This window comes from Populus trichocarpa, chromosome 8, assembly GCF_000002775.5.
Source record: "Populus trichocarpa isolate Nisqually-1 chromosome 8, P.trichocarpa_v4.1, whole genome shotgun sequence".
Taxonomy (NCBI): domain Eukaryota; kingdom Viridiplantae; phylum Streptophyta; class Magnoliopsida; order Malpighiales; family Salicaceae; genus Populus; species Populus trichocarpa.
In genome coordinates, this window is record NC_037292.2 from 399,561 (window position 1) to 426,550 (window position 26,990).

At 35.9% G+C, this 26,990-nt stretch overlaps 4 protein-coding genes across 8 annotated transcripts; all 4 read right to left on the reverse strand.

The window, feature by feature from the left end:
• Positions 1-134: 134 nt before the first annotated feature.
• On the reverse strand, positions 135-4,041 carry LOC18101267 (protein MANNAN SYNTHESIS-RELATED 2). The gene is made up of 6 exons (XM_006379336.3): positions 3,656-4,041; positions 2,726-2,873; positions 2,468-2,535; positions 2,235-2,320; positions 834-1,413; positions 135-747 (listed from the first exon to the last, which is right to left on the reverse strand). The coding sequence occupies exons 1-6, from the start codon at positions 3,755-3,757 to the stop codon at positions 466-468; spliced, it is 1,266 nt and encodes a 421-aa protein (XP_006379398.1). The 5' UTR covers positions 3,758-4,041; the 3' UTR covers positions 135-465.
• A 1,706-nt stretch (positions 4,042-5,747) lies between these two features.
• On the reverse strand, positions 5,748-9,231 carry LOC7490855 (cell division control protein 2 homolog B). The gene is made up of 8 exons (XM_052454893.1): positions 8,587-9,231; positions 8,274-8,464; positions 8,007-8,130; positions 7,528-7,701; positions 6,991-7,181; positions 6,467-6,551; positions 6,300-6,353; positions 5,748-6,056 (listed from the first exon to the last, which is right to left on the reverse strand). Exons 1-8 carry the CDS (start codon positions 8,599-8,601, stop codon positions 5,970-5,972), a joined length of 921 nt encoding a protein of 306 aa, XP_052310853.1. The 5' UTR covers positions 8,602-9,231; the 3' UTR covers positions 5,748-5,969.
• An 896-nt stretch (positions 9,232-10,127) lies between these two features.
• LOC18101269 (G2/mitotic-specific cyclin C13-1) lies at positions 10,128-14,821 on the reverse strand. The gene is made up of 8 exons (XM_052454894.1): positions 14,790-14,821; positions 14,565-14,657; positions 12,367-12,514; positions 12,059-12,294; positions 11,898-11,976; positions 10,854-11,323; positions 10,646-10,777; positions 10,128-10,562 (listed from the first exon to the last, which is right to left on the reverse strand). The coding sequence occupies exons 3-6, from the start codon at positions 12,508-12,510 to the stop codon at positions 11,243-11,245; spliced, it is 540 nt and encodes a 179-aa protein (XP_052310854.1). The 5' UTR covers positions 12,511-12,514; positions 14,565-14,657; positions 14,790-14,821; the 3' UTR covers positions 10,128-10,562; positions 10,646-10,777; positions 10,854-11,242.
• A 1,137-nt stretch (positions 14,822-15,958) lies between these two features.
• On the reverse strand, positions 15,959-25,553 carry LOC7490856 (poly [ADP-ribose] polymerase 1-like). 5 transcript variants are annotated; one of them, XM_052454899.1, is made up of 10 exons: positions 25,316-25,535; positions 25,058-25,104; positions 24,245-24,428; positions 23,424-23,610; positions 23,199-23,314; positions 17,614-17,720; positions 17,362-17,512; positions 16,851-16,911; positions 16,685-16,766; positions 15,959-16,561 (listed from the first exon to the last, which is right to left on the reverse strand). In XM_052454899.1, exons 1-10 carry the CDS (start codon positions 25,379-25,381, stop codon positions 16,258-16,260), a joined length of 1,305 nt encoding a protein of 434 aa, XP_052310859.1. In that variant the 5' UTR covers positions 25,382-25,535; the 3' UTR covers positions 15,959-16,257. The 5 variants fall into 5 exon arrangements, with proteins under 5 accessions (XP_052310859.1, XP_052310858.1, XP_052310860.1 ...); XM_052454898.1 differs by having other exon boundaries at positions 23,199-23,323; positions 25,316-25,534; XM_052454900.1 differs by having other exon boundaries at positions 23,199-23,323; positions 24,257-24,428; positions 25,316-25,532.
• Between the last annotated feature and the right edge of the window lie 1,437 nt (positions 25,554-26,990).

Sequence of the window (26,990 nt, forward strand, 5' to 3'; positions counted from 1 at the left end):
TAGCTTCCACCTATCTGGGTTGCCTTCGTGTCCCTATAAAGCCCTTAGTTCAGAAGGCAAAATTCTTCTACAAAAGAATTTTGATATGATCCTAAAATCTTCATTATCAGATAGCTGCAATGTACTCAGGAGAATTTAATAAATATTTTTAATATTGGTTTCAAGAAGAAAAAAAACACACAATGGCGACTTATTTTACAACAAAAATAAACAAATTCTTGAACATTATAACTCACAGAACTACTTGTCCTATTTATATAGAACAAATCTTTAAAAAATCATACTGACACAGTAAACTTCTACTTCGGGGTGCTTTCACTCCCAAATTGAAGTGTGAATGGTGCAACTCACTTGTTCATCTGCTTACTGGAAAAGCTTGTTTGCGGCAATGGAGAAAGTGACAACTATTACTGAAGGCTTCAACATAAGCTGTATTGTGCTCTCTTCAGGGTTTCTTGGCATGGATTACTTGCAATAACAGGAATGTGCCATGTGGTTCTTCTTGGAAATATAGGGGGAGAAATGGCTGGTGACAGCGGCAGAGGAGCCCGGAATGTCAGACGGAACGAGTATTTGAGTCTTGCCAGATGCTATTCTCTTACCAGCAACATTGGCATAAAATAGGCCAGAGATGGCTGGTACAAAGACATCACTCTGAGAGCACATGTAGAAGTCAATAACCTTCTCGAACTCTGAGTCTTCTGATTCGAGGAATTTTGCCTTTTTGTCAGCAGGCATTATGCTTTCCTGCAAAAGTTTTCAGAGGTAAAGAATGAATTAGACTAACTTGCGGGAAAACAATAGAAAGGAGAAACCAATGGAAAATGCCTAACCTTAGTATAAGTTTTAGGGAATATATCCTTCAGAACATCAAGGCTTTCGTCCCATCTAGGCTGAGTGAGGTAGATTGTGGTATCCTTGTCAAATCCCATTTTCCTCAAAAATATAGCAATCTCCTGGGCACTAAAACAGCTTTTTGTTCCAGCTGAACTGCTTCCATGGCAACCTTTTTTTTCCAATATCTCAACTCTCAAGTCCACGGCAATAAATTGTCCATTAGACTTGCGACTCAAAGTTCTTAGCCTCTCAATCATGGAGTCAACCACTTCATTAACCTCTGGCTGCAACTGTAAAGTTCCAAACATCGCCAAACATGCAACTGAATCACTGGCACTTGTTTTTGTGGTCTTTCTCATATTTACTGAAGGGAAGAAAGTAGCCAGTCTTATGTTGCTATTTGTTTTAAAGACTGGTTTGATTTGCTCAGCAATGTGATCATCTGAAATTCGATTAGGGACCTTGACAACAGCAAAATCTCGAATCGATACATCATCAGGCAGACCTTTAACTACTTTAACCACCCCATCCAGGCTTTTCACAAATTTATCAACATCATATATTTCTTCAAATTTCCTGTAAATTGTCAATTTGTTAGAATGCACCCAAAAGCTCTCGGTGAAGTTAATTCACTCCCTGATCATATATTGAAAATTTCTTCAGAGAATAAATTTATGGTGCCTAGACAGTAATATTTTTGGGATAAAAAAAAAAAAACTAGCTGATTCAGTTAGGCATTGCAGCGAAGCCAAAATGTGCATGCCTTACAAGGACTTACAATAAGCCATAAAGCTTTAAACATAAATACAATTAAGCAAACATGAAACTGGAAACTGTTTGACATTTAAGTGTCAAAATGCAATTAATAGGCGAGGTTTAAATTTGTAAGTTCATAAAACATTTCCCCAAAAAGAGATGGGTGAAGTTGCCATTTCCATTATTGTTCCAGCAGCGATAGCAATGAATCTTGCTTTACACATTTTTTCTCAAGACTTAATTCATTGAAAGTGGAAAAACAAACTGTTTGAGATTGCAAACTGCAGAAACAACATAATGATACAGAAAAAAGAGGCACAAAGTCAAATGGTTATGGTGCGGTTCAAAAGAATAAAAAAGGTTTACAATTATGGTTGAATTAATAACAGGAAAAAACTTATTTGCAAAGAAAATATCAACTTCACCCACAACACCACTTCCCCTTTTCCACATAAAAATAAAATAGAGCAAGACAAAATAGAAAAGCTAGACTCTTCTTAAGGGATTTACCATCCAAATCATCTCAAATAAATCTAATGACATAAAAAGGGGCAGCAACTATATTTGTTCCAATAATAATAATAATAATGATAATAAAAAACCCAACAGGGTGATTGTCATGAAAGTGACATGCTGCTAACCTTTCATCTCCTGGTTTGCTTCCCCTAATGTCAGGAAGTACGAGAGTTGCTCCAATATATCTTGCTACCACCACTGCATCAGCAATCTGGAAAAATGCAATCACCGGCAAAGAGATGTAAATGTTTGGAGGAGAGGAGCAAGAATGGAAAGCAGATGTTTCACTCATTTGAAAACAATGAAGGCAGAATCCTTCTGTAAACGAAAAGAAAGTTTAAATGGCTACTTCAGATACCTGTGAGACGTGGTACTCAGGACCATTAGTTAATGACAAAGTGACAAACCCTTTTGGCTCTACCTCATCTGTTAAATCGGTGAGAATTCATGAGAAGTGGAAGGGAAACATTATAAAAGAATGCTTAGTGCATCAGTGAGTGCATATATAAGAATAAATACCACACAAAAAGAATGCTTAGTATATCAATGAGTGCATATATAGGAATAAATACCACACAAAACTCTAGGTAATTATCAAGTTCACAAGTAAACCTACCTAAAGTTGACTCTTTCCAACATGGTTTTAGCTCTTGGCCGCTCTCAATCCATGGCCCATTTGTACTCTTTTTGGAAAATGTCACAAGACCCTGATCTGAAACCTTCTCGCTATCAAACTCGACGTCCCTAACTCCTGGAAATTTCCCCTTTCACAAAACAAAATACAAAATAATGAAAAGGAGAATCATGTAGATCCACAGAAAATGATGGTTGGATGACATGTTTCTTCATAGAATGAAATTTATCAAAAGCTTCCTTGGATTCCAAAATATCAAACTCGCAAGAAAGCATGCTCCAGATGATAATGGCTCAGGTAAGAAGTGAAAATTATCAAACCCTGTAATTATGAATCTCACTTTGCTCCAGGAAAGAATCATAAAAAAGACCAGAGCTTTTGAGAGCCTAAACAACTAGAGAGCAAAAAAGTAATTCGGTTTCTTCGCTTTTTCTATATCATCAGTAGCTCAGAGGAGAAATAAACGCAGCACCTCAGCTCAAATTTTAATCCAAAAATGTAAGATAAAAGTCACTAATTAAACAAATTAATACAACAGTGACAATACCTTAAAGATCTAACACAAACTTGACAAAAGAACAAAATTGACTCAAACAAACAACCAGAGACTCATGAGAATGTGACAAAGAAAGAAAAATTAAGGTATAAGCACCATAAAGCCAAGACATTTGGGCCAAGAACATGTAGATCTTACTACACTGAACTACAAGAACACTACTTGTCAGATGCAAAGTGGGAATTATCACAGTGAGCTTTCAAAAGGGTTTAAAGATCTAAATCCATACTAAAACCCCATCAAGAAACACAGCTTCAAATAAGAAAAAATTCGAAACTTGAATGACCAAAAGATCACCTACACACATAAAATCAAGTATTATAGAAACTTATGAAGAAGGGCTGAAAGGGACATACTTCAACAGAATCAAAATGGTCTCTCTTGATCATGTTACCAAGCATCACAAACATAGTTAGCGTCAGCACCCCGGCAACCACTTGTCTCAAATCCACACCCATTCTTGCTCTCTAACTACAGTTAATGTGAATAAAGAGAGAGGTTTTAGTTGACAACAAGTGAACAAGTTCTTTTTTTTAAGGCCCTAATTATATGGGGTTTGTGTGTTTTGTTATGTTAAAGCATATTTGGTGCAGGTGGTGTAAATGAGTAGGTGGAGACGAAGCTGAAATGGAAAGCTAAGCAGAGAGAGACAGAGCAGATACAGCATATTCTGTCTCACTCTCGCTATACATGTCTGTCTATCTAGAGAGAGTACCACACAACACTGTAGTATACTGTGTACATACTCTCTCACCGACACTTTTGCTCAGAAGACGACGTGCTGCCTAAATTCTTTGCAAGTTAAAGATTTGATTGGTTATCAAAAGCAAGGAAAAGAAAAAGAAAAAAAGAAAAAGAAAAAGATTAGCTCACCCTTTGCCCCTTCTTCAGTAGCATTTTTGCCTCGTCAGCACACAGCATTAATAATTTTTCATTTTACTATAAAGATGATCGGAGGATTAAAGACTGTGGAGGGTTTTTATAATTTATTTGTTATTAGATTTCAAATTTCAGTTTTGACTAAATTTTCATGGATGTTATATAATTTTATCACTCCTAAAATGATCTATATATTAACCATAATGATTAACCTTTTAATTTTATGCTCACGTGATGATATTTTTGGACCGATTTTTAAATATAATTATTAAATTAATTGGATTAAAAACCAATTATCTCCATCACAATTAAGGAGAATTATATTTTCAATATTTCATTTGAGATTTGAATCTTCAGACATCATAATCCCAATGCTATCTAATTTTTGTTCAATTATTTAAAACTATTTTCATGATTAATAAAATCAAGGATTTATTTGTTTGTTTGCTTTTATTCCATTAATAAAATCATTATTTATTTGTTTGTTCATTGCTATAATTCCTATGCCCAACAGATTTTAGGAAATGAATTCTTATTTTAACTAAAATAAAATGAAAAGAATTAGGGAGGCAGGGAAGGGAACTTTGCAGTATTAATTAAAGTTAACTGTGTCATTTGTAAATTAATTGCTTAAGTTATGTTGAGTATTTTATTATAAAGGATAAATCTTAATTAGGTGCGGAAAGAACAGGACTGCTCAACCTCCTCCATGTCTTGTTGGTCAATTAATGGTGTTCTACACTCATACAATTGATGTTTTTGCTATTTATGGGTAAAGTTATTAAACCGAATAAATTTAAAATAATTACGTGAATTAACTGGATAAATTTAAAATAATGCTGTTTTCTTTTAAAACATAAAATAAAATTTTAATTGGGTTGATTAGATTTGACCACAAACACGCAACTTTATCTTCATTTGGTGTGCAAAACCAATTCAGCTACAACATAATTATTTTTAATAAACAATTAAAATATTATATTAACCTGATTAATTATTTATATAAATAATTAAACCTTTCTTTTGAAATGTAAAAATAATAATTTTAGCCCGTTTATTTTTGTAACATTGTCATTAAACTCGGTATAACAATTCAAATTTTAAAAATTTCAATTATTTTTTTGTTTAGTCTGAGTTTTAAATTAAATCGTTGAGAGTTATCTTAACATGATTTTATTGACTAAATAGATAAAAAAAAAATCAAAGAAAAAAAAAACAGGCTAAAATATATCAACTCATCAAACCCACTCCCCAACTAGTTTCTTGATAGAAATCAATAATAGAATCTGTAAAACGATATATTATTTAATGTTAGTAAGTTTGAGAAAATCAAAATGTTATCTTTAATTTGCTCAATTAGAAATCGAGTTTTTCAACACAGAGGTAATTCAACTGGTCAGATTTTAGGTTGGTTTTCCAATAATCATGAGTTCGAGTCTCCTCAGGACAACTAGAGATTTACATTGTCGTTAACTTCAGTACCATGAAATTAAAATAAAGTTTCCAGTGAAACTTGCAGGCACAATATGTTCCTTTTCCGGCAATCAAAGCATCAAAATGAGATCGCAATAGCCGGGAACAAGCTGACTTGTATTTTTATATTTCATACTATGACTATCCTTGGACATGAAACACAATTGACTACTGAACTCTGAGATCAAAATCCATCCCCTCATTCACCTACATACTGTATCACACACAACACATGCACGAAGAACAAGTTTTCCAACATTCAAACTAGAGAAGATAAGAGTGAAAAATTACTAGTCCAGTTAATTCAATTTGCAATTCTTAATGCCCTGCAATATCCCGGAAGTACTCATGACGAAGCGCAGCAGCAGCGGTTATTCTTCTTTCAGGATCCAAGCATAGCATTTTCTGCAGCATGATAGAATACAAATAATAAATAGTAAAAAAAAACGACGACGTCCCTGTTCCTCTGTTTGCAATTCATTATTGTAAAAAATAAAAAATAAAAAATAAATTGAAGATGTTCATGATAGAATACCAGCACTATTTGGTCAAAAGAGAACAAAGAAGCTAATCTAGGCCATTAGGGCTTGAACCGTAAATATCTTCCAGGTGTGGGTGGGGAGCTAAGCAAATGAGAATCATACTTACCGAAAGAAGGTCGATTCCAGTTGATCCAAGTGTTGGAACAACAACTCTCAGTTCCTGTAACAAAAGAGAAGAAATAAAATTCTTAATTACAGACTCTCTCTTGAGAATGTTAAGATTTGGAGTTGGTGATAATGAACGATATTTCAGTAAGGAAGCCAATTAATTACCGGAGGCTGATGCTCTGGGAAGTTAGATAGACAATCAGGAAAAGTGATTCCAATAAACGAATCCTGCTCTGGAGTACCCAGTATACTTTATATAAACAATAACAAGTTAATGTAAAATAGTATGGATGTAAAGCAGCTGGGAGACAAGTTTACATTTAACTTTTGCTTTACTCATTTTTAGGTTAAAATAAGAAACAATTTTTCATATTCGCATTAACAAGTATTAGATGGAAAGTTTTCCTTGTAGAAACTATCCAAGCATGAAGACATCTTAGTAAATTTAGTTTAAGCCAAGCTTCAGCTGTCATTTTAAGTCTCATGTTGCCAAGATGCAGAAAAAGAAGACACCCTCATTGCCATTTACAACACTTTAATTTCCGCCCACAAATTAATAGTGATTTCATTGTCTGGGAATAGATTCAAAATGGGATTAAATGAAAATAGAAATAAACATGGCTCGCAGATGAAATATGTTTAATTTTAGAAAAAAGAAGAGCGACTCAGAGCAGCAAGGCTATTCAAACCTGAAAATTAAGCTCAATTGCTCCTTCTTAAAATCTCTATCAGGATCCCTCTTCAAATTCACGGTATCAAACAATCGCTCCTGATTCACCATCTCAGCAAATATGCATCCTACCGACCACATATCAGCAGCAACATAATGTTCTGTTGATCCCAGCAATACTTCTGGTGCTCTGTACGCAAGCGTTATGCACTGTAGAGGATAAGAATGACAGTTAGCCCAGATATGCAAATACAAAGAAAATGAAGTTTCCCAGTCATTAGAATTGTGGGTTTGTGATGTGTTCATGTATTAGCAATATTGAATGCTCCTGGTATTTCCAACTTCATGGTTTTTCCTTGAAGCAGGAGGGAAACCTAAGAAAAAATCACAGGAGTTTTCAATGAAGCACAATTCTTTAATTGAAGTTTGGATGCTCATGCTAGGACATGTGTAACTATTCCAGATTCCATAAATCAGAATAATGGTATTTAATGTTGTGCAAATATATGCCCTAATCTTTTCCAAAAAAAATATATACCCTAATGGTTAAAAATACCTGAGGCGTGCATTTTTTTTGTGGAATGCTGAATGCTTTAGCCAATCCGAAATCAGCAACTTTCAGTGTGTAATTTTTCTGATTTACTAGCAAATTTGCTGGTTTCAAATCTCGATGGAAAACCCTTCGAGAATGACAATGATCAACAGCAGAGAGAATTTGACCAAGGAGTCTCTGAAAATGAAGCAAACAAACACACAAGTATTACAAATTTGGCAAAAGAATCTCCACCAACCTCATTCTTCAACAGAGAATGCTAAGCCACAGATAGCAGCTGAAAAACAAATCCGAAAAAGAGGTAAATGATAGAGCTTTGCAAATTCTATTCGATAATTCAAAATCCAGGAACAACAAATTCCTGACTTGCCCACGCATCAACATACAAAGATAGACAGTGAACATACTACAGAACCATATAGTTACACCAAATCTTTTTCCATGTGAAACTGTGGGTACTGTAAGGGAGGGACTTAACTTACTTTGATTAGATTTGAATCACTGAAACGATCTGGATGTGCTTTCATAAATTCGAGCAAATCTCCATCCATAAATTCAAAAACTAGAGTCAATCTCTTGCCATCTTGGTGCACCACATCCAACAACCTGTCCCTCCCAAAAAATCAATCAAGAATAGCATCAATTCAAAGCTCAAGGACAAATTGAAAATTGAACGCCGATTTTTAAACAACAATAATAATACCATGAAGGAAAGAAAGTCATATAATAATAATAATTCACATTTATACTTAATAATGTTTTCATGGTCCATCTCCTTCAGGACGGACATCTCTCTGAGTGACACAGCCGGTACACCTCCATCATTACCATCACCTTCAAGCTCTGTAAGCTTCAAAGCTACAACGCAGTTGATTTTGGTGTCGATAGCCTGGTACACCTTACCAAAAGCTCCTGCACCAATCCACCTGCAATGCTGATACTGGCAGTCACATACGCACAGATTATAGCCAGGCCAGGGCAGCACATGAACAGTACTCAGAAAACAACAAAGAAAATGATAAGAACACAGGTAAGAAAACCTTTTACAACTTTTTCACATACCCGTGGCTGATCCATCCCCAACAAGTTTCAAAACCAAAATAATTTGTTTTCAAATATACGAGTTCCTCCGAGATTTTTTTCTTAAAAACACTTACGCTCGTCTTAGTATTTTTTTTTTTCAGTGAAAAAAATTAGCCCAGCCGAACCTAAAAGTCGATCCAATGAAGAACCTAAAAGCCGAAGCCCCCAAGGCCTCCAGCATTGTATATTAATTAGAGCATGTTTGTTTGTTTTTTTTTTAAATGATTGTGAAAAAAATGAATTGTTTTTGTTTTAAAATATATATTTTAATTGTTTTAATGTCCTCATCATATCCTTATAATTTTCATGGTTTTATTATAAAAACAAACAAGTACTTACTTTAATTACCCCGTTTGAGGGTTTCCAATTTTTTTATTTTTTATTTTAACTTCTGTATGTATCAATTATCTGTCTCTAATTGATTTGTTAATCTTGTAGAGGTTCTACATTAATTGGGTTTCTCATATAGGTTTGCACTAGATTATTGCCCGCCTTGACTAACGGATTATATCAAGTTTTTTTTAGATGTAAGAAAAATATTTAGGTGAATGGGATTTTTTTTTTCACTATGCATAGATTGATCTGATTATTTGATTTGATATTATTAACTTGATAAATTAAAAAAATAATTTGAATAACCAATAAAAATATAGTTTGATTAAAAAAATTAAGATAATATTTTTTAAAAATATTAAAATAATAACATATTAAATCGATCTAGATAAACTTAACTTATTAAATCTATTATTCAGGTCGTGAGATCTTGATAGCTCCTATAGAAAAAAAAAATATTTTTTTATTAAATTCGGTTCTCAATCAACCTAATACTAAATGATGAAATTAAAAAAAAATTAACTAAAAAAATGAGCTGAGTCAACCCAAATTAACTTGTTAAATCTGGGTCATGAGATCAAGAAAAATCTATAGAAAATAAATCAAAATAAATTATGAATCTTAATTCTCAATCGATCTTGAAGGATGAAATTAAAAAAACAAATTAAAAAAAAGACACAAAAAACCACCAACATCAACTGACCAAACCCATGACTCAGGTCATGAGATATGAGATAACCTTATAGAGTGCAAACCAAAATAAATTACAAAATTTAATTTTCAATCAGCTTAATATTAAAGGATGAAATTGAAAAATATTCAACTAAAAAAAGGAACCCGAGTCAATTGGCCTAACCCTCAGGTTATAAGACCATGATAATCATATAGAAAACAAATTTAAAAAAAATATAAAGTTCAATTTCCATTCAACCAAATGCTCAAGGATTAAATTGAAAAAAAAAACAAAAAAATAACCCGAGTCAACGCAGTTTAACCTACCAAACCCGAGTCAAGAGACTAAGATAAATCCATAAAAAGAAAATAAAAAAAATTATAAAGTTCAATTCTCAATTAACCCAATGTTGAAGGATGAAATTAAAAAAAAAATTCAATTAAAAAGTAACAAAAAAAACTCAAGTCAACATGATTAATTTACAAAACTCGCAACCTGAGTCATAAGACCGTGATTACCCCACATAAAGTATATATAAAAGAAAATAATTATGAAATCCAACTCCCAATCAATCCAATGTTAAAAAATAGAGTCGAGAAAAAAAAATCATTAAAAAAATTACCCGCGTCACCCACAATCTGAATCATAAAACTGGAATAACTCAAAAAAAAAATTATTAAATCTAATACCACCACAAAACCTGAATAATTCATTACCACCACAAGATACCCAGCATCAATAACCCACAAAACCTGTTCACCGACCCTGAATTCTAGCCAGAATACAACTGATTGCATTTCCCCAGTGTTCCAACAACAAACCAACTCTGCTGCAAAGCTCCTAACGTGTGTTGCACCACATCCTTCAGTCACAGCCCCGCATCCTTCAAGCAATCATAAAAAATAAAAGGAGATAGTTCTGGCAGGGGAGATTTTGCCACACCTAAGAACTGTTCCAAATGCAATCCAATGTTTGAAAATGAATCCCAAACAATATGAATGTACCTTTGAATGCTCCAAAAGACAAAAATACCTGGTCTTGCCGGTATTTTTCTCTTATTTCAAGCTTTCTGTGTCTTTTACCCGAACGCAACTCATATAAAATGTTCACACATTCCTTCATATCACTTGCCATATAACGAAATCGTTGCTCCAACGTAGAACTCTGTGCAGAAATCTGTTAGTACGTACTCACATGGAATATCACCACAAAATAATAATATAGCGAAATAGACTCTTACCCAAGGTTGCGAGTTTGGCTGAACGTGCATGGAACTTTATCAGATTAAAGGGGAGCAGAATTTATTAGCACAAGTTGGTTTCTGGCAGCCGGCCCATCCAAAGACGCAGCTTTGTAACCCTGCTTTTAGTGCTAAACATGTGAACAAACAAGTAAAGGAAGGAAAATTCTCTCAAAGGAGGAAATGATGCTACCAGTTTTTCTTTTTTGCTCTCTGAATTTATTTTTTCTTGATAGCTCGAAGGGATTCATTAATGAGCAACAAGGAAGCAAAGAATAAGTTCCTAGACAGTGGAACGATAAAGATGAACAAACAAACAAACAGGGAGCACAAGGGCCACCAAAAGAAAAGGAAAGAAAAACAAGAGTAGCAGAGACAGTACTCAACAACTAGACCAGCAGCAAGAAAGTGGCATCAAAAGGGCAGAAGCAAAACTCCAAGGCAGCTAAAATAGAAGCTCTCCGAAACATCTGAATTCTCAAGCAGCAAACCACAACAAAACTGAAAGCTCATACAAAGAAGAAACTGAGGAAGCAGCATACCAGACTAAATCACAGAAACTCAAGCAATAAAACAAGCGACCCAAGAAGAGAGGAAATGCAAAGGCATTGGACTATTACGGCGTGCCACTAACAATATAAAGATAATTAACAGAGAAAAACACAGCAGCACCTATCATGAAAAAACAGAACGCATAAGAAAGGAGCTTAGACGTAAAAAGAAGAGACATCAGCAACCAGCAGCAGAAGAAAAGAGATTGCATGGTACCTACCCTTTATGTGTCATCATGAAATGGATCGTGTCGACTTAATAACAAGTTTCAAAATAGCACCCAATTTTTCCAACTCGGAGGCAGATACTCGTAATGCAAATTTTCTGTATGGCTTTTGATGAAAGCTTTCTAGCTTCTTTGTACAAGCTTTGGAGTAGGATTTTCCTACTCCTACTTGAGATTTATTTGATCCACACCACCGTGTATCAAAATTGAAACTAAAATCAATAAGAAAAAAAATTCAAGATATATAAGAACCAACAAAGAAATACCTGTCCGTCTGCAATCGGAGAATCCATAAATTGCACAAAATAAAAAGATTGTTTCATCCCAACCCTTTCTTCGTATTTTCTGTTCATCAAATTAATATCAAGCAGTAGTAAATCACAAAAGCATTTAAAGTAGATAATCGGCAAATTCATATTAATCTTACCCGGCAATGTATAGTGAGGAAACACCAATTAACTCCAATTTATCTGTATCAACAACAGGATTCAAAGAGTTGTATCTATCGTAGTATGAAAATGCTGCGTGTAGAGTATCCTGGTCAAGACCAAGACGGCATGAAAGAAGAGCCAAAACATCCACTATCTTTGCCCTATAGATGGATAGGGTATCATCTATGCCCATCCGTTGCTCGAAATTCATCTTCTTTAACAACAATTCTTCCTACAATTTCAGATGATTCAATTACTATAAACGCACAATTATATTTATGGCGGAAAAAAAAACATCGCATACCTCCATTCCATAGAGATATTCGATAACCCTGTTGTCAATCTCCTCTGGTGCGGTCAGATCTTCATTTTTCTGCACCTTGGAAGGCCGCTCCTCTTCCATCGTGGACAACGGCTCTCTCTTCTTCGAGCTCTCTTGCTCGTCCATGTTTCTGTTTAAAATTCCTCACCTATATCAACTTTTTTCTTTCTTCAAATGTGTGTGTATGTGTCTACACACACACTAGATGTATTGCCCGCGCGCTGCAGCGGGCTTGCATAGCAAATGTCTTTTGATGATGTTCTAATCGCGCAGGAACTTAAAAAGAGTAGGAATTTTTTAAAGCTTGCTATAAGGCCAAGGGTGCATTAAAAGGAAAGTAATACAGAGGTAAAGCAACAGTCAATAGAAGACGAAAAGGAGTTGTTCATGCATATGAGAAGCCCACATGAAAGCTGAATCGTAGAGCCAAAAAGTTGCATCAACGTAACATGCATATCGTTCCATCTATCCACAACAAAAAGGCATCGAATAAAAAAAGAGAGAGTAGGATATGGTAGCGTGTCGCAAGATAGACAAGCATGACATGCGACTGGGTGAAGCAATGCAAGACAAGCACTGCAAATAAACAACCAACACAGGTGCTGTGTTGACAAAAAGCATAGATCATAGATGTGTCTATATAGCTAGGTGTCCTGCAAACGCAAGATGAATAAGCATAGAAAAGAAGCAACATAAAGGAAATCGATTGAAAAGAGAAGCCCGGGCTGCTGTTAATTTCTTGACAGATCTAACTAAAGAGAACAATAGCTAAATATATGATCTAATTAACAAACTAAAATGTCCATGTTATGTGAAAGGGGTTGCTGAAGTGGAGTGGCAACATAATATGAAAGAAATGGACCCGGCAATAAGATGTTTCCAGCAAAAGTTGTTGGAGCCATGTCTGTAAAAGACTGGGAAAGTCAATGAACTCAGAAAAATGGGATAGAATCCTAGGAGAAGCTGGTCATGATTAAGTTTAACAACACAAAAACAACAGTAAGCAGAATAAAAAAAAATTCTAATTCGATAAATGCAGCCTATGCACAAAATTAAGAAAAGAAAATCTAGAGGTACAAATCCAATGCAAAACTGGGATAGAACTCCACCTTGTCGTGTGATTTTTTGGCATGTCTCTATGCCATATTTTTTTTGTGTGGAAAATCTAACAGAGAGAGAGTCATCTCAAGTTGTCAACCAAAACAAATAATGTCTATTGAAATTTATCCTACACAGATTTCACACTGAAGAGTATTGTATGTTGGCTTGCTGTTGTCTGCCACAACTTATATTTCACACTCCCTTCCTGACATCTCCCTCTCTTTTTTGAAACTAATATATATAGCAAAAGGAGTTAAAAGGACATCTTGCTGAAATAACTTATAAGTACGCCAATTTTTTAAGTTGGAGCCATAAGCATTTTGTATGGGGTATAATTCGATTTATCATGCAAGGGACCTCCTACCAAATTAACAGCTAATTGTAGTTTATGCATGCAAGACAACCTTTCATCATTGAAAAAAAAAAAAAAAAACAACAGGCAGACCAAATCTATAATTGGAAGGGGCTAATTAGTGCGAAATATGGACCTTAAAAATCTAGACACAATTGAAAAGTGCAAATTCATCCGAGGGGATACCATAGCTCTCGTAACCATAGGATCCGGCCCTCAACCTTGTCTCAGACAACAACAGGACAGCTGGTCAGAACAAACTGATCCTCAAAAGATCACAAAACACCCAGAAAACAACACCGCTGTATTCAACAACATGGATCAACCAGACCCTCTCCCAGGATCACAAATGAGAGGCGACAGCAAGAAGGGAAAAACATACAATGAGCTAGGAAAAACAAACAACAGACCCTGCAAATTCGACTTGTGTCACTGCAACTCCCTGAACACTGAGACACTCCTCATTGGATTCAATGCAAACTGTGTTGACAACAACAGTGGGAAACCATTGCTGTAACATCATTTTAATTAGAGCATGGCCCCTACCATCCTCATTAAATGACCATTGCAATGATCTCAAAACAGCAGACTACTGTGCTTAAACTGTAACTCCTAGAAAAGGTATGAGATGGAAACATAAAAAGGAAAAGGTATTGAGTGGCACAGAGAGAAAAGAAAAGCACAACAACAGCCAAGCAAGCAATGGAAAACTGCCAAAAAAAAAAACCTTCGAAGCCGAAGCAACTCACAGCACACAATAGAGACTGATGAACTCCCTGCAAACCCAACCAAGACGCAGGAAAGCAAAGACTGAGAAGACCTGCAGGGAGCAAAAAGAAACATCAGAATAAGCATGATCAGAAACCAAAGGAGAAAGAGGAAACAAAATAGAGCAAGAAAGCTAAAATGAGAGGGCAACAATAAGAGTCCAAGCAGCAAGAAAAACACAGACACAAACGTGTGAGGGCAGACCCGCAATACAAAAAAAAAAAAAAACCCTGTTATATACGCTCTCAAATTCTGCTGTGACACCAAATTTGTTTTCTGATAAATCAATCTTGTTTGTTTTATGTTACTCTCTCTCTCTCTCTCTCTCTCTCTTCACGTTTTCTTGTCCCGCTTCGAATATTCTGTATCAAATTCCCTACCTATATCAGCCTTCTTCGTTCTTGAAATACTATTAAAACACAACCACTTTAAATAAATAATTTTTTTATACCTTTTTATATGATGAATTCACTAAATTTTAATTTGAAACCTAAGTTTATTATTATACGTATTATATGTTATATGATATGAGAAAAAGAAGAAGAAGAAGAAGAAGAAGAAGAAATGACAAGATAAGTTATGTATCTTAATTAATGGAGAAAAGAAAATGAAATAAGTACGTGCAAAACAAAACAAGGATTTTAAAAGGATGTAGGGCAGCTTGGTAGTATGCTTTTTTTGGGTACAAAATATTACGAGTTAAAATCCTGTCATTCTTATAAACTTTGCGTATGAGCAATAACAAGGGATCAATTAAGATAAATATACTTTAATATAATATTATTATTTATTTTATATATATATATATATATATATATATATAAAATATAGTTTATATATGAGATAGTATAGGCATTATGGAATTAAAAAAAGGATCTTTTTACTTACAATTTTCTTTTTTATAATAAAAAAGGGCTCTTAGTTTAGTTCGGTAAAATACAAATCTTCAAAACCCAATTTTTTGTAAGTTCAAATCTTACATAGTATAATTATATTTTTGTTTTGTTAAGTAAAAAATTTAAGGGAAAAACTTGAACATCAATCTTAATTTGACCTCTTTGATTAAAAATATTAAAAAAAGGAGGTAAGAAAAAATTTAATTAATCAAAGATCTAACTATATTGTAAATAAACAATTACTGCTAAAGTAATAGGAATTAGACCTAATTATACGATTCCAAATAAAAAAACTTCAATCATTTCAATTTATTTGAAAAGAAAAAACGAAGGTAATATCTATCCTTAAATATTAATCCATATTGCTAACTCAATAATGAAGAACTGGAAATTGACATGCTATGGAACTAGAAAATATGGAATACTGCAAATAATAATAATAATAATAATAATAATAATCAATCAATCAATCAACATCTTATCCAATAAAACATCAAAATTTTAACCTAACCTTTTAAGATCCATCATAATTGTTTCAAGAAAAATAAAACTTTACTAATGAGGAAAATAACGGTGCATAAATCACCATCTTTAAGACAATCAAATTAAATTCACATAGAAAAATCATTAATATGTTGCTTGAAAAAGAAGATGACAAGTTAAAAGGAAATGTCATAAAGTGTCTCGTTCTTCATATATAGACGTTATTGGTGGCCAGTCAGTGCACATATAATCACTCTCCGTTGTCGACTGACTTTAGAAACCAACTCTGGTATTGGCACTGACACATGTATCTAATTCTTCTGTCAAACCCTGCACTTCTTTGGATTCAGCCTCCAGCTTACTGTTTTCCAAATCATTGGAAGTTTTTACAGATTCAAGTGATATAGTTGTCACCTCTCCTCTAGCTTTGGAAACTTTCAACTCCAAATCACCATCAACATCATCTCTTTTGCATTGTGCTCCAGAAGCTTCAGCCATAGCTTTACATGATGTCGTCTCTGGTGTGGCTTCGGCATCGATTTGCTTGAGTAGAAGCCTCCTTTCTTTCATATACCCCCTGATTAGTAGTAATACAAAAGCACAATCCCCCCACATCAACCAAAACATTAAAATCTCACCAACCAGAATAAAGAACATATGGGAGACACAAAAAAAAAACCGCAAGTGAAAGCAGCTTTACCATGCCTTACTCAGCAAAAAAAGTTTGTAATCCAGTCCTCCATTATCAATTGTGCAACCCTTATCTGCCATGTCTGCAATATCTGTAGTTAAGCAAACACGAAAAGGCATAAGTTAATTGAGCAAGATAAATGTTTCGATCAAACCTAAATTGGTAGAGCAACTACCTTTATCGATCTTGTCAATAACATAATCACTCAATGCCTCTTTTTTGTCCTTGCATTCTTCCTGCAGAATCAACCCATATTAAGCAAAATTCACAAGTCAACAACCAAAAAAATGTTTACACAGTTCATGTATCAGAAATTGTTCTTATTAGTTTTCCCTACTGTTTTTGCTTCTTTTTAGTTTAAGAATTCTTATGCTATTTGGATTTACGGTTAGCAAACGACTTCAACAAGTCCTTTTCCTATATGAATTAGGATTAAGTCCTTCAAATGGTATATATAGGCTGCCAAGACTAATTTACAGAACATCTTTTATTATTTACTATCAATATATTCAGACTTTAGAGGTTCTCAGCCCTGAGTCTTATTTTCTAATTCTAGCTTCTATCTTCTTCTAGTGTTAGCGTCTTATTGTTCTTTGTTGTTTAGCATTGTTCTCTCTTCCCACCTTACATAAAATGTTCCAAACATATCCTAAAAGTTGACGACAAGTTTAGAGCGATGACCACACCTTTGACTCTGTTGCCGACCATTTACTAGCAGCCTCCACAAAATCTGGTGCACCAGAAGCTTCAGGCATAGTTTTGCATGATGTCTCAGGTAGGGCTTTAGCATTGATTGGCTCAAGTTGAAGCTTCTTTTCTGTTCCAAATTGGCAATCCCTTGATAATTCAAACAGTAGTATTACCAGCGACCCAGGAAATCAAAGTCAGTTCGAATAGTGGCTTCAAGCACTCCACACAATACTGGAATTACCACGTACCTTTTACACTCTTCTGCTAAAGACCACGAGTCTTTGGATTGAGCCATAAGTTTAGGTTCCCAATCATTAGTGTTCTTTGCAGATGCAAATGCAGCCCTGCTAGTAATCACATTGTTGTGTGTGGTCCCGCACCATGTGATGGTGGGACCACCACATTAATTATCAAGAGACAGCTGCTGTCTCTTGGAATTTAAATCGGCTACTGTAGATGCAGTAGAGAGAAACAGAAGAGAGGAGAAGAAAACCGAGAGAAAGAAAAGAAGAAGAGGCAGCAGAGCAGCCTGCGTTCTTTCTTCGATTTCCAGCTCGTTCACCGTTGGATCGAGCTGAGATTTTGACAGCAGCTTCTAGACACGTTCCTCTTCATTCTGGACGGTTGGATCGAAGATTGGTGGTGTGAAAGCTGGCCGTTTTGACAGAAAACGGGGCTGTCAGTATTGTGAGTTTTCTCAAATAATTCTCCTTTAATCTTGTTGTAATCCGAGAATAAGTTGTTCTTGATGATATATGTGTTGTAGCCCTTAGTTGAATCTGAGGAAGAACAATTGTGAACCCATTATTTGTGATAGTGGAAGTTTTTAGGTGGACTCCGGTCCCGTGGTTTTTCCCGCATCGGGTTTTCCACGTAAAAATCTTGGTGTTGATTTGTGTGATTGTTGCATTATATTTGTTCATTGTTTGATTCTGTTTTTTACTGCACAAAGAGGGAAAAAGGATTGGGACTTGTGAATTGTGAATTGTATTCCGCTGAATTGATCCAGTTAGTTGTCCCTAGTTTTCCCAACATAGTGGTATCAGAGCATTTGGTTGTGTAGATTGAATTCTTGTGCAGTTAAAATGGAAAAGGAAGATTCGGGCATGATAAAGCTCACTTCCTCAAATTATTTTCTATGGAAAACAATGATGGAGGATCACTTATATTGCAATGATTTGGCTTTGCCGATTGAATGTAAAGGAATAAAGCCTGATGATATGGATGATGCAAAATGGAATGGACTAAATAGAAAGGCTACCGCTAATGTTAGAAAATGGGTATCTTCTAAGTCCATTAATCACATTTCTCAAGAACATGACTGTTATACAGTGTGGAAGATGTTGGAAGAAACCTTTGCCAAGGAGAATGCACAAAACAAGGTTTTTGTAATTAGAGACCTTGTGAATTTGAAGTATAGAGATGGTGAAGATGCTTCAGTGCATATAAATGTATTCCAAGGGTTCTTGAATCAGCTGTCATTGATGAACCTTGAGTTAGCCGATGAAATGCAAGCATTAATCCTATTGAGTTCATTGCCGGATAGTTGGGAGACTTTAGTGGTGTCACTTAGCAATTCTACTCCGAATGGAAAGCTCACTTTGAAAACAGTGAAGGATTGTATCCTCAATGAAGAGAAGAGGAGGAAAGGGACAAGCACTTCCGAGTCTCATGCACTTGTTACAGAAAGTCGAGGGAGAAGTCAAAGCAGGTTCTCTCACGGCAAGCAAGATGGAGAATCCAGCAATAGAAAAGGCAAATGGAAGCCAAGAGGAAGATCTCAGTCAAGGAAGGGTTTTAAGTGTTATTATTGTGACAAGCCTGGGCATATGCAAAAGGATTGCAGAAAGTATAAAAGAGATAAAAAGGGTAGAGATGAAGACAAGAATGAAGAGAATGGTACAGCTGCAGTTGTATCTGATGGTGATGTTGCCATTGTGTGTGATGATGGTTGTGTTAATCTTGCATGTCAAGATACCACCTGGGTTGCAGATTCAGCAGCTTCTTACCATGTTACACCCCGACATGATTTTTACACATCCTACACTGCTGGTGACTTTGGTCAAGTTAGGATGGGAAATCAAGGGATGGCTAGTGTTGTGGGCATTGGAGATATTTGGTTGGAAACCAATACTGGGTGCAAGTTGCTACTCAAAGATGTTAGGCATGTGCCTGATATGCGCCTACATTTGATCTCTACTGGTACTCTTGATGAAGAAGGCTATCACAGTTACTTTGGAGATGGTAAATGGAAGCTCTCCAGAAATTCCCTAATTGTTGCTAAAGGGAAGAAGATGGGTCTCTACATGTCACAAGCCAAGGTGATCAAAGGGGAGGTGAATGCAATTGAAGATTGCTCTACTGATCTATGGCATAAGCGGCTTGGGCATTTGAGTGAGAAAGGCCTTGGCATTCTTGCCAAGAAGAACTACCTTCCATTGAAAGGTATGAACTTGAACACATGTACTCATTGTTTAGTTGGTAAACAACATAGAGTTGCATTTCAAAGATCACCTTCACATAGAAGGTCACATGTTCTTGATTTAGTTCATACTGATGTTTGCTCTATGATTGATAAGTCTCTTGGAGGTGCATTGTACTTTGTTAGTTTTATTGATGATCACTCCAGGAAGATTTGGGCCACTTGTTTGAAATCCAAAGATCAGGTGCTTGATGTCTTTAAGGATTTCCATGCCAGAGTTGAAAGAGAAACTGGTAGAAAGCTGAAATGTGTTCGAGCAGACAATGGTGGTGAATATAGAGGTCCTTTTGAGAAGTACTGCAGGGAACAGGGTATCAAGTTGGAGAAGACAGTTCCTAAGACTCCACAGCAGAATGGAGTGGCTGAGAGAATGAACAGAACCATTGTTGAAAGAATTAGATGTATGCTCTCTCATGCAAAGCTGCCTAAGTCCTTTTGGGGTGAGGCAATGAAGACTGCAGTTGTCATGATCAACCTTTCTCCATCAGTTCCTCTTGAGTTTGATGTTCCAGATAGAGTTTGGAAAGGAAAAGATGTTTCCTATGCACACTTGAGAGTGTTTGGATGCAAAGCATTTGTACATGTTCCTAGAGATGAAAGGTCTAAGCTTGACAGCAAGACAAAGCAGTGTATTTTCTTGGGATCTGAAGATGATGAGTTTGGCTATAGGTTGTGGGATCCAAAGGAGAAGAAAATTGTGAGAAGCAGAGATGTTATCTTCTTTGAAGATCAAACCATTGAAGACTTTGAACTGAAGGAGAAAACAGAGTCTACAACTTTTATTCCATCTAATTCAAATCCAAGACCTACTTCACAGTTACCTTTGATGCCTGCTAATCATGGGGGAGACTTGCAAAATGATGAAAATGATGGTTTTCTTAATGAGCCATTAGTTGGTGATCCTGAATCAGCTAATGATGATATTGATGTTATTCCTGAACAGGTTATGCAGGAAGCTCCAGATGAGCCACAATTGAGGAGGTCAACCAGACTTCGCCAACCTTCCACTAAATACTCTCCTCATGAGTATGTGCTGGTTACTGACGGGGGAGAGCCAGAATGCTTTGATGAAGCCATGTCACATGAGAAGAAAAGTGAGTGGTTGCAAGCAATGCAAGAAGAGATGAAATCCTTGCATGAAAACCATACTTTTGAGTTAGTGAAGCTTCCTAAAGGTAAGAGAGCACTCAAGAACAAATGGGTGTTCAGGTTGAAAATTGATGAACATTGCTCACAACCAAGGTACAAGGCAAGATTGGTTGTGAAAGGCTTCGGTCAGAAGAAGGGTATTGATTTTGAAGAAATCTTTTCACCAGTGGTCAAGATGTCTTCAATCCGAGTTGTGCTTGGCTTAGCTGCTAGTTTGAATCTTGAAGTTGAGCAACTTGATGTGAAAACTGCCTTTCTCCATGGTGATTTAGATGAAGAAATCTACATGGAGCAGCCTGAAGGGTTTGAAGCAAAAGGTAAAGAGCAATTAGTTTGCAAGTTGAAAAAGAGTCTATATGGGTTAAAGCAAGCTCCAAGACAATGGTATAAGAAGTTTGATTCTTTCATGGTGGATCATGGTTATGACAGGACCACTTCTGATCATTGTGTATTTATGAAAAGGTTTCCAGATGGAAATTTTATTATTCTCTTGTTGTATGTGGATGATATGTTGATTGTTGGCCATGATGCTAAGAAGATTCAGATGTTGAAGGAAGAGTTAAGCAAGTCTTTTGCAATGAAAGACTTAGGACCGGCAAAACAGATTCTTGGCATGAAGATCACACGTGACAGGAAGAAGGAGAAACTTTGGCTATCTCAGGAGAGATATGTTCAAAAGGTACTTGAGAGATTCAACATGAGCAACTCCAAACCGATTTGTTCTCCACTTGCAAGCCACTTTAAACTAAGTTCTAAGCAGTGTCCTTCAAGTGATGAAGAAAGAGATGAGATGAAAAAGGTTCCTTATGCATCCGCAGTTGGTAGCTTGATGTATGCCATGGTTTGCACAAGGCCGGATATAGCTCATGCAGTTGGTGTGGTTAGTCGGTTCCTCTCCAATCCTGGTAAAGAACACTGGTCAGCAGTGAAATGGATACTCAGGTATCTCAAAGGTACTTCTAGTTTCAGCTTATGTTTTGGTAATGATAAACCTGTGTTGGATGGATACACAGATGCAGATATGGCTGGTGATGTTGATTCTAGAAAGTCCACATCAGGATACTTGATGAAGTTTGCAGGGGGAGCAGTCTCATGGCAATCAAGGTTGCAAAAATGTGTGGCACTATCCACTACAGAGGCTGAATATATTGCTCTTACTGAAGGGGGCAAAGAGTTGTTATGGATGAAGAAGTTCTTACATGAACTTGGCATAGTTCAAGAGAACTTTGTGTTGCACTGTGATAGTCAAAGTGCAATCCATCTCAGTAAGCATCCTACTTTTCACTCTCGATCAAAGCACATTGAGGTTAGATATCAATGGATTCGAGATGCTATGGAGATGAAGTCATTTGTTGTTGAGAAGATCCATACCGATAACAACGTGTCAGACATGATGACCAAACCTCTACCGAGAGAGAAGTTTGAGTTTTGCAGAAGGGAGGCAGGCTTGTCAGAGCCTCCTAAATTGAAGCTTACATGTTGATCGCCAGTATGGCGAATTCCTCACATGGTGCGTGAGGGGGAGATTTGTTGTGTGTGGTCTCGCACCATGTGATGGTGGGACCACCACATTAATTATCAAGAGACAGTTGCTGTCTCTTGGAATTTAAATCGGCTACTGTAGATGCAGTAGAGAGAAACAGAAGAGAGGAGAAGAAAACCGAGAGAAAGAAAAGAAGAAGAGGCAGCAGAGCAGCCTGCGTTCTTTCTTCGATTTCCAGCTCGTTCACCGTTGGATCGAGCTGAGATTTTGACAGCAGCTTCTAGACACGTTCCTCTTCATTCTGGACGGTTGGATCGAAGATTGGTGGTGTGAAAGCTGGCCGTTTTGACAGAAAACGGGGCTGTCAGTATTGTGAGTTTTCTCAAATAATTCTCCTTTAATCTTGTTGTAATCCGAGAATAAGTTGTTCTTGATGATATATGTGTTGTAGCCCTTAGTTGAATCTGAGGAAGAACAATTGTGAACCCATTATTTGTGATAGTGGAAGTTTTTAGGTGGACTCCGGTCCCGTGGTTTTTCCCGCATCGGGTTTTCCACGTAAAAATCTTGGTGTTGATTTGTGTGATTGTTGCATTATATTTGTTCATTGTTTGATTCTGTTTTTTACTGCACAAAGAGGGAAAAAGGATTGGGACTTGTGAATTGTGAATTGTATTCCGCTGAATTGATCCAGTTAGTTGTCCCTAGTTTTCCCAACACACATCTAATTCAGCCTTGGCAACTTTTAAATTTTGATCACCATCGAGATCTTTCCTACGTTTTGTACCGGTTTTAGAAGCTGATTGTGGGAGTTCTCTATCCTCTTTTCCCATATCTTTAATGTCTAGGAAGACACCGTATGAGAAATTGATGGTAACCAGTGACATACAAACATGATATAAGTATACAAGAGTCACCAAGGCATTCATAACAATTTCACATACCAGTTAGTGCTGCAGGAGGAACCTTCTTGACCAGTAAAAGAACAGCTTCCTGATCAGAAGCCGGAAGAGTTTCCCATCCAGCCAACTTCTCCACTTGGATAGATGGGTACAAATTCATGAAACAGTTGGCATGGTCCAACAGCAATCTCTTACTGGCTTGTCCCTCGACCCTTAAGAATACACGAACCTAGATTTTGAGAAGCACAACCAGTGATCAGCAATTAAGTGGCATTTACTTTCTATATGTATCCATGCCATCTCAGCAGAAAAGGAAGGCAATTCATAGGATCAAAATCTATACGATAGACTTAGAAATTATCAATAGATGACGCAGGATTTAAACATAGTGAAACCTCAAGACTTCAAACATTCCCATCAATCCCATCGCCTTCCACCAATAAGCTTTCAAATGATTTGCTTTGACTTTGAAATGTTCTTCACAATATTATTTTAGAAGATGCTATTCTAGCGCCAAATTTTGCTAGAATAGAAGCTTCCCAAACATTTTAAATTTTTGGATCGATTGAACCAACTACATTGTTCTTAATTAGAGACTAGTGTTTTGGTACTCAATAACCAGGGGGGGGGGGTTTACTAGAGCCTTTCCCATGCCCATCAATTAATCTGCTGTCATTGATAAATAGGGCAGACACGCATTCCAATGGTAATTCACTACACCAGATATCTGATTATCTCTGAAAAACATGTCCAGAGGAAAAATGTTTGGTTTATGTACATAATGCATGACTTTATGAATCTGGTTCGCCACACATAAGGAAATAAAGATTTAAAAATGATCTCTGGAGAACAAAGTTAGATACATTAAAAACCACCTCTCCTTTCATAATCTTTTGGCTGCATTCCCAACAAGTAGCAAGAGAATCTTGCGAAACTTCAATACCATATTTTGTAGCTGTATCTATAACTAGTGTAGCACTATCCCCATCATATTTTGTAAGCTTTTGGTATTGATGTTGGTGTGACTCTATAGCAGCAGCATCGACACTGATAGCCACAAAACTTGAAAGTTACACATAATGAACAAGTATGGCACCCAAAAAGGAAGAATGCTATTGAAATTAGATGTTGAAACTCAAGATCTTCTACAACATAAAACAAGTGCAAACCACGTAAATTCAGGGATATTTTACTAGTTCGTTTATGAATTAATAATGAATTGTATAGAAAAATTGGCATGATCGACGTAAAACAATATATATGTGTAATATCTGTGATCCAAGAAGAGGAAATTGAGCAATTCCTTCTTCGAAAAAAATTCTGAATCAAATAATGAAGTTACTTTTTTACAAACACCACCAAGAAAAAAATTGCTATGGAATTTTTTGAAATATCCTTCCAATCCATAAAATGATATTCATTTTGTCATTTATATTAATAACGTATTATGAATATTCAGAACTCAGCCGCATGTCTGATTCGACAGGGGGCCATTGATGTCTTATGCTCTCACGTGTTCTCAGTTCATCCTATTACAACTACAGAGATGAACCCAATCTGGAGCCGTAAAAGAAAATATCTATTAAACAGATCACATGAATACGAGTAACAGTACTTAATATCCGAAGAGGAATTATGATATCAGGCATTATGAAAAGAAAAGGAAGAGAACTTACAGTTGTGTGTTGTTGGGTGTGCGATCGGCATGATTCGACGAAGTAGTCTATCATATTATATTCAGAAACACACATGATCAGTCTTCAAGAAGTTAATTATATCAAAGAAGAATTAGGGTTTTCAAGGGTGGTAGAACTTGTAATCAAACATTTGAATGTAGTTTTAATTTCAATAAACTTAGGGTTTTCCCAACCCTAAATTGTCTGTCAGAGAGCACTTGCCGGGGGGGAATGTATATCAAAGAAGATTATACATACATAGTCAAGTAGGTGATCAGGCCGTTGAACCATCTTGCACGATGCCTTCCCTCCTGCATCTTCCATTGTTTGAACAATCTGGCAAAATGCCTTCCCTTCTAACTCTTCAATTGGGCTTACTGCTTAATTACCTCTCTCCCTCACTCCCTTGAGTTATGCCTTTCGGGTGGGAGACGTATAGTGCATGACGCTATTGCCGCCTACCTTTTCTATTAGCGGTTTGGGACACTGCTCTGGCATTTTGTATCATTGAGTGACGAGATTATCCTTACCCTAAAAAACAATTTTGAAATTGAAATTTAGATATTGACTTGTTTACATGTTATAACTGCTTTGAATTTGAAATATAAAGTTTCTTTTTTTAAATTTGTCTATATTTGCTTGGTCAATATCCACGTACCCAAAATATTTCTTGCGTTTGGAATTTAAATTTGGTACAATCATACAAACACAATTTTAGGCTATGGCACACTTTCATGTCCAAAGTTTCTGTTAGAAAAAGAATTATATGAAAATCCCACTTCATTACAATTAATCATAGATTTTAAGTGTCACTAAATTAACTATAACTAAAAGGGATTGATTTTTTATTATAGGGTGAATTACTATAAACTGTGAGTGTTTTCACTCTAAATTGCATTGTTTTGAATCACTATAGATTGTGAGTGTTTTCATTATGGATTAATTATACTATTTGAGTTTACTCTCTGTTGGACTCTTTCAAAATGCATAGGAGTAGACACATACACATTGCATTATGAACAACACTGTAGCCATAGACTGTTTTCACTGTGGATAGCACTATAGCGACATGAAAGGGTGTTCCTCTGTTGTATTTTTGGTCAAGAATTGCGCCGAGAGCGTTTCATTCTCTGCCAAAAGTTGTTGGGCTGGCTTGATACCAGGACCCAATGTTGTTGGGTGTGGCTGCCAAGCCAGGCCCAAAACACTTCCAAAAGGAGCCAATAGTGTTGGGTCCTCCTGCCCAGCAAGACCCAATACTGTTGGGTGTGGCTGAGCTAGACCCAAAACACTTCAAAAAAAGGTTGGGTCTGTCTGCCCAGCCAGACCCATCGATCTTGGGTCTGGCTAGGCAATTGAACCCAATATCCTTGGGTTTGGTTGCGCGGCCATTAGGGGTGAGTAAAAAAACTGAAAAACCGATTAAACCGAGAAAACTGGAAAAAAATAAACAAAAAAACTGAACCGTAAAAAAAAAACAGATAAAACCGATTATAATATTTTAAAAAACTGACTGGTTCGGTTTCATAAGCCTGAAACTGAAAAACCAAACCAAAATTAATAACAAAGCCAAACCGGAAAAAAACTGAGTCAATCGGTTGGGTTTTGGTTTTTGCTCTAAAATAATCGAACCGAAACCGGTCGGTTTGAACCGGTTTCGGTTTTTTTTTTTAATTTCGGTCGGGTTATTTTTTAGGTAAGAACCGAATCGAAAATAATCACCTCTAGCAGCCATACCCGAGGATATTATTATTTGTATTATAAATATTTTAAACTTTTTTTATTAATATTATTAATATTAAAAATATTATTATTTGTCTTATCAATATTGTTAGTTTTATTATAATTAATATTATTAATATCATAATTTAAAAATATATCATTAATTTCGAAACACGACCATAAATTTGATTTGAAAGGTAAAATTATTATT

Bases quoted from the DNA above. Each gene is read 5' to 3' on its own strand.
- LOC7490856 (XM_052454898.1), bottom strand. From the start codon at position 25,381: ATGGAAGATGCAGGAGGGAAGGCATCGTGCAAGATGGTTCAACGGCCT. The intron at 24,429-25,057 runs GTAAGTTCTCTT...TGTGGCTATCAG, and splicing joins ACACCCAACAACACACAACT to TGTCGATGCTGCTGCTATAG. The intron at 17,513-17,613 runs GTACGTGGTAAT...TGAATTATCAAG, and splicing joins TTAGCAGAAGAGTGTAAAAG to GGATTGCCAATTTGGAACAG.
- LOC18101267 (XM_006379336.3), bottom strand. From the start codon at position 3,757: ATGGGTGTGGATTTGAGACAAGTGGTTGCCGGGGTGCTGACGCTAACT. The intron at 2,321-2,467 runs GTATCTGAAGTA...GCATTTTTCCAG, and splicing joins CTGAGTACCACGTCTCACAG to ATTGCTGATGCAGTGGTGGT. The intron at 1,414-2,234 runs GTTAGCAGCATG...GACAATTTACAG, and splicing joins AGCAAACCAGGAGATGAAAG to GAAATTTGAAGAAATATATG.
- LOC7490855 (XM_052454893.1), bottom strand. The intron at 7,182-7,527 runs GTATTTTTAACC...TATCCTCTACAG, and splicing joins AAAAAAAATGCACGCCTCAG to TGCATAACGCTTGCGTACAG. The intron at 6,552-6,990 runs GTTTGAATAGCC...GTTTATATAAAG, and splicing joins CAATTGAGCTTAATTTTCAG to TATACTGGGTACTCCAGAGC.
- LOC18101269 (XM_052454894.1), bottom strand. From the start codon at position 12,510: ATGGACGAGCAAGAGAGCTCGAAGAAGAGAGAGCCGTTGTCCACGATG. The intron at 12,295-12,366 runs GTATGCGATGTT...CTGAAATTGTAG, and splicing joins AATATCTCTATGGAATGGAG to GAAGAATTGTTGTTAAAGAA. The intron at 11,324-11,897 runs GTATTTCTTTGT...TTGAGAATTCAG, and splicing joins CTCCGATTGCAGACGGACAG to ATGTTTCGGAGAGCTTCTAT.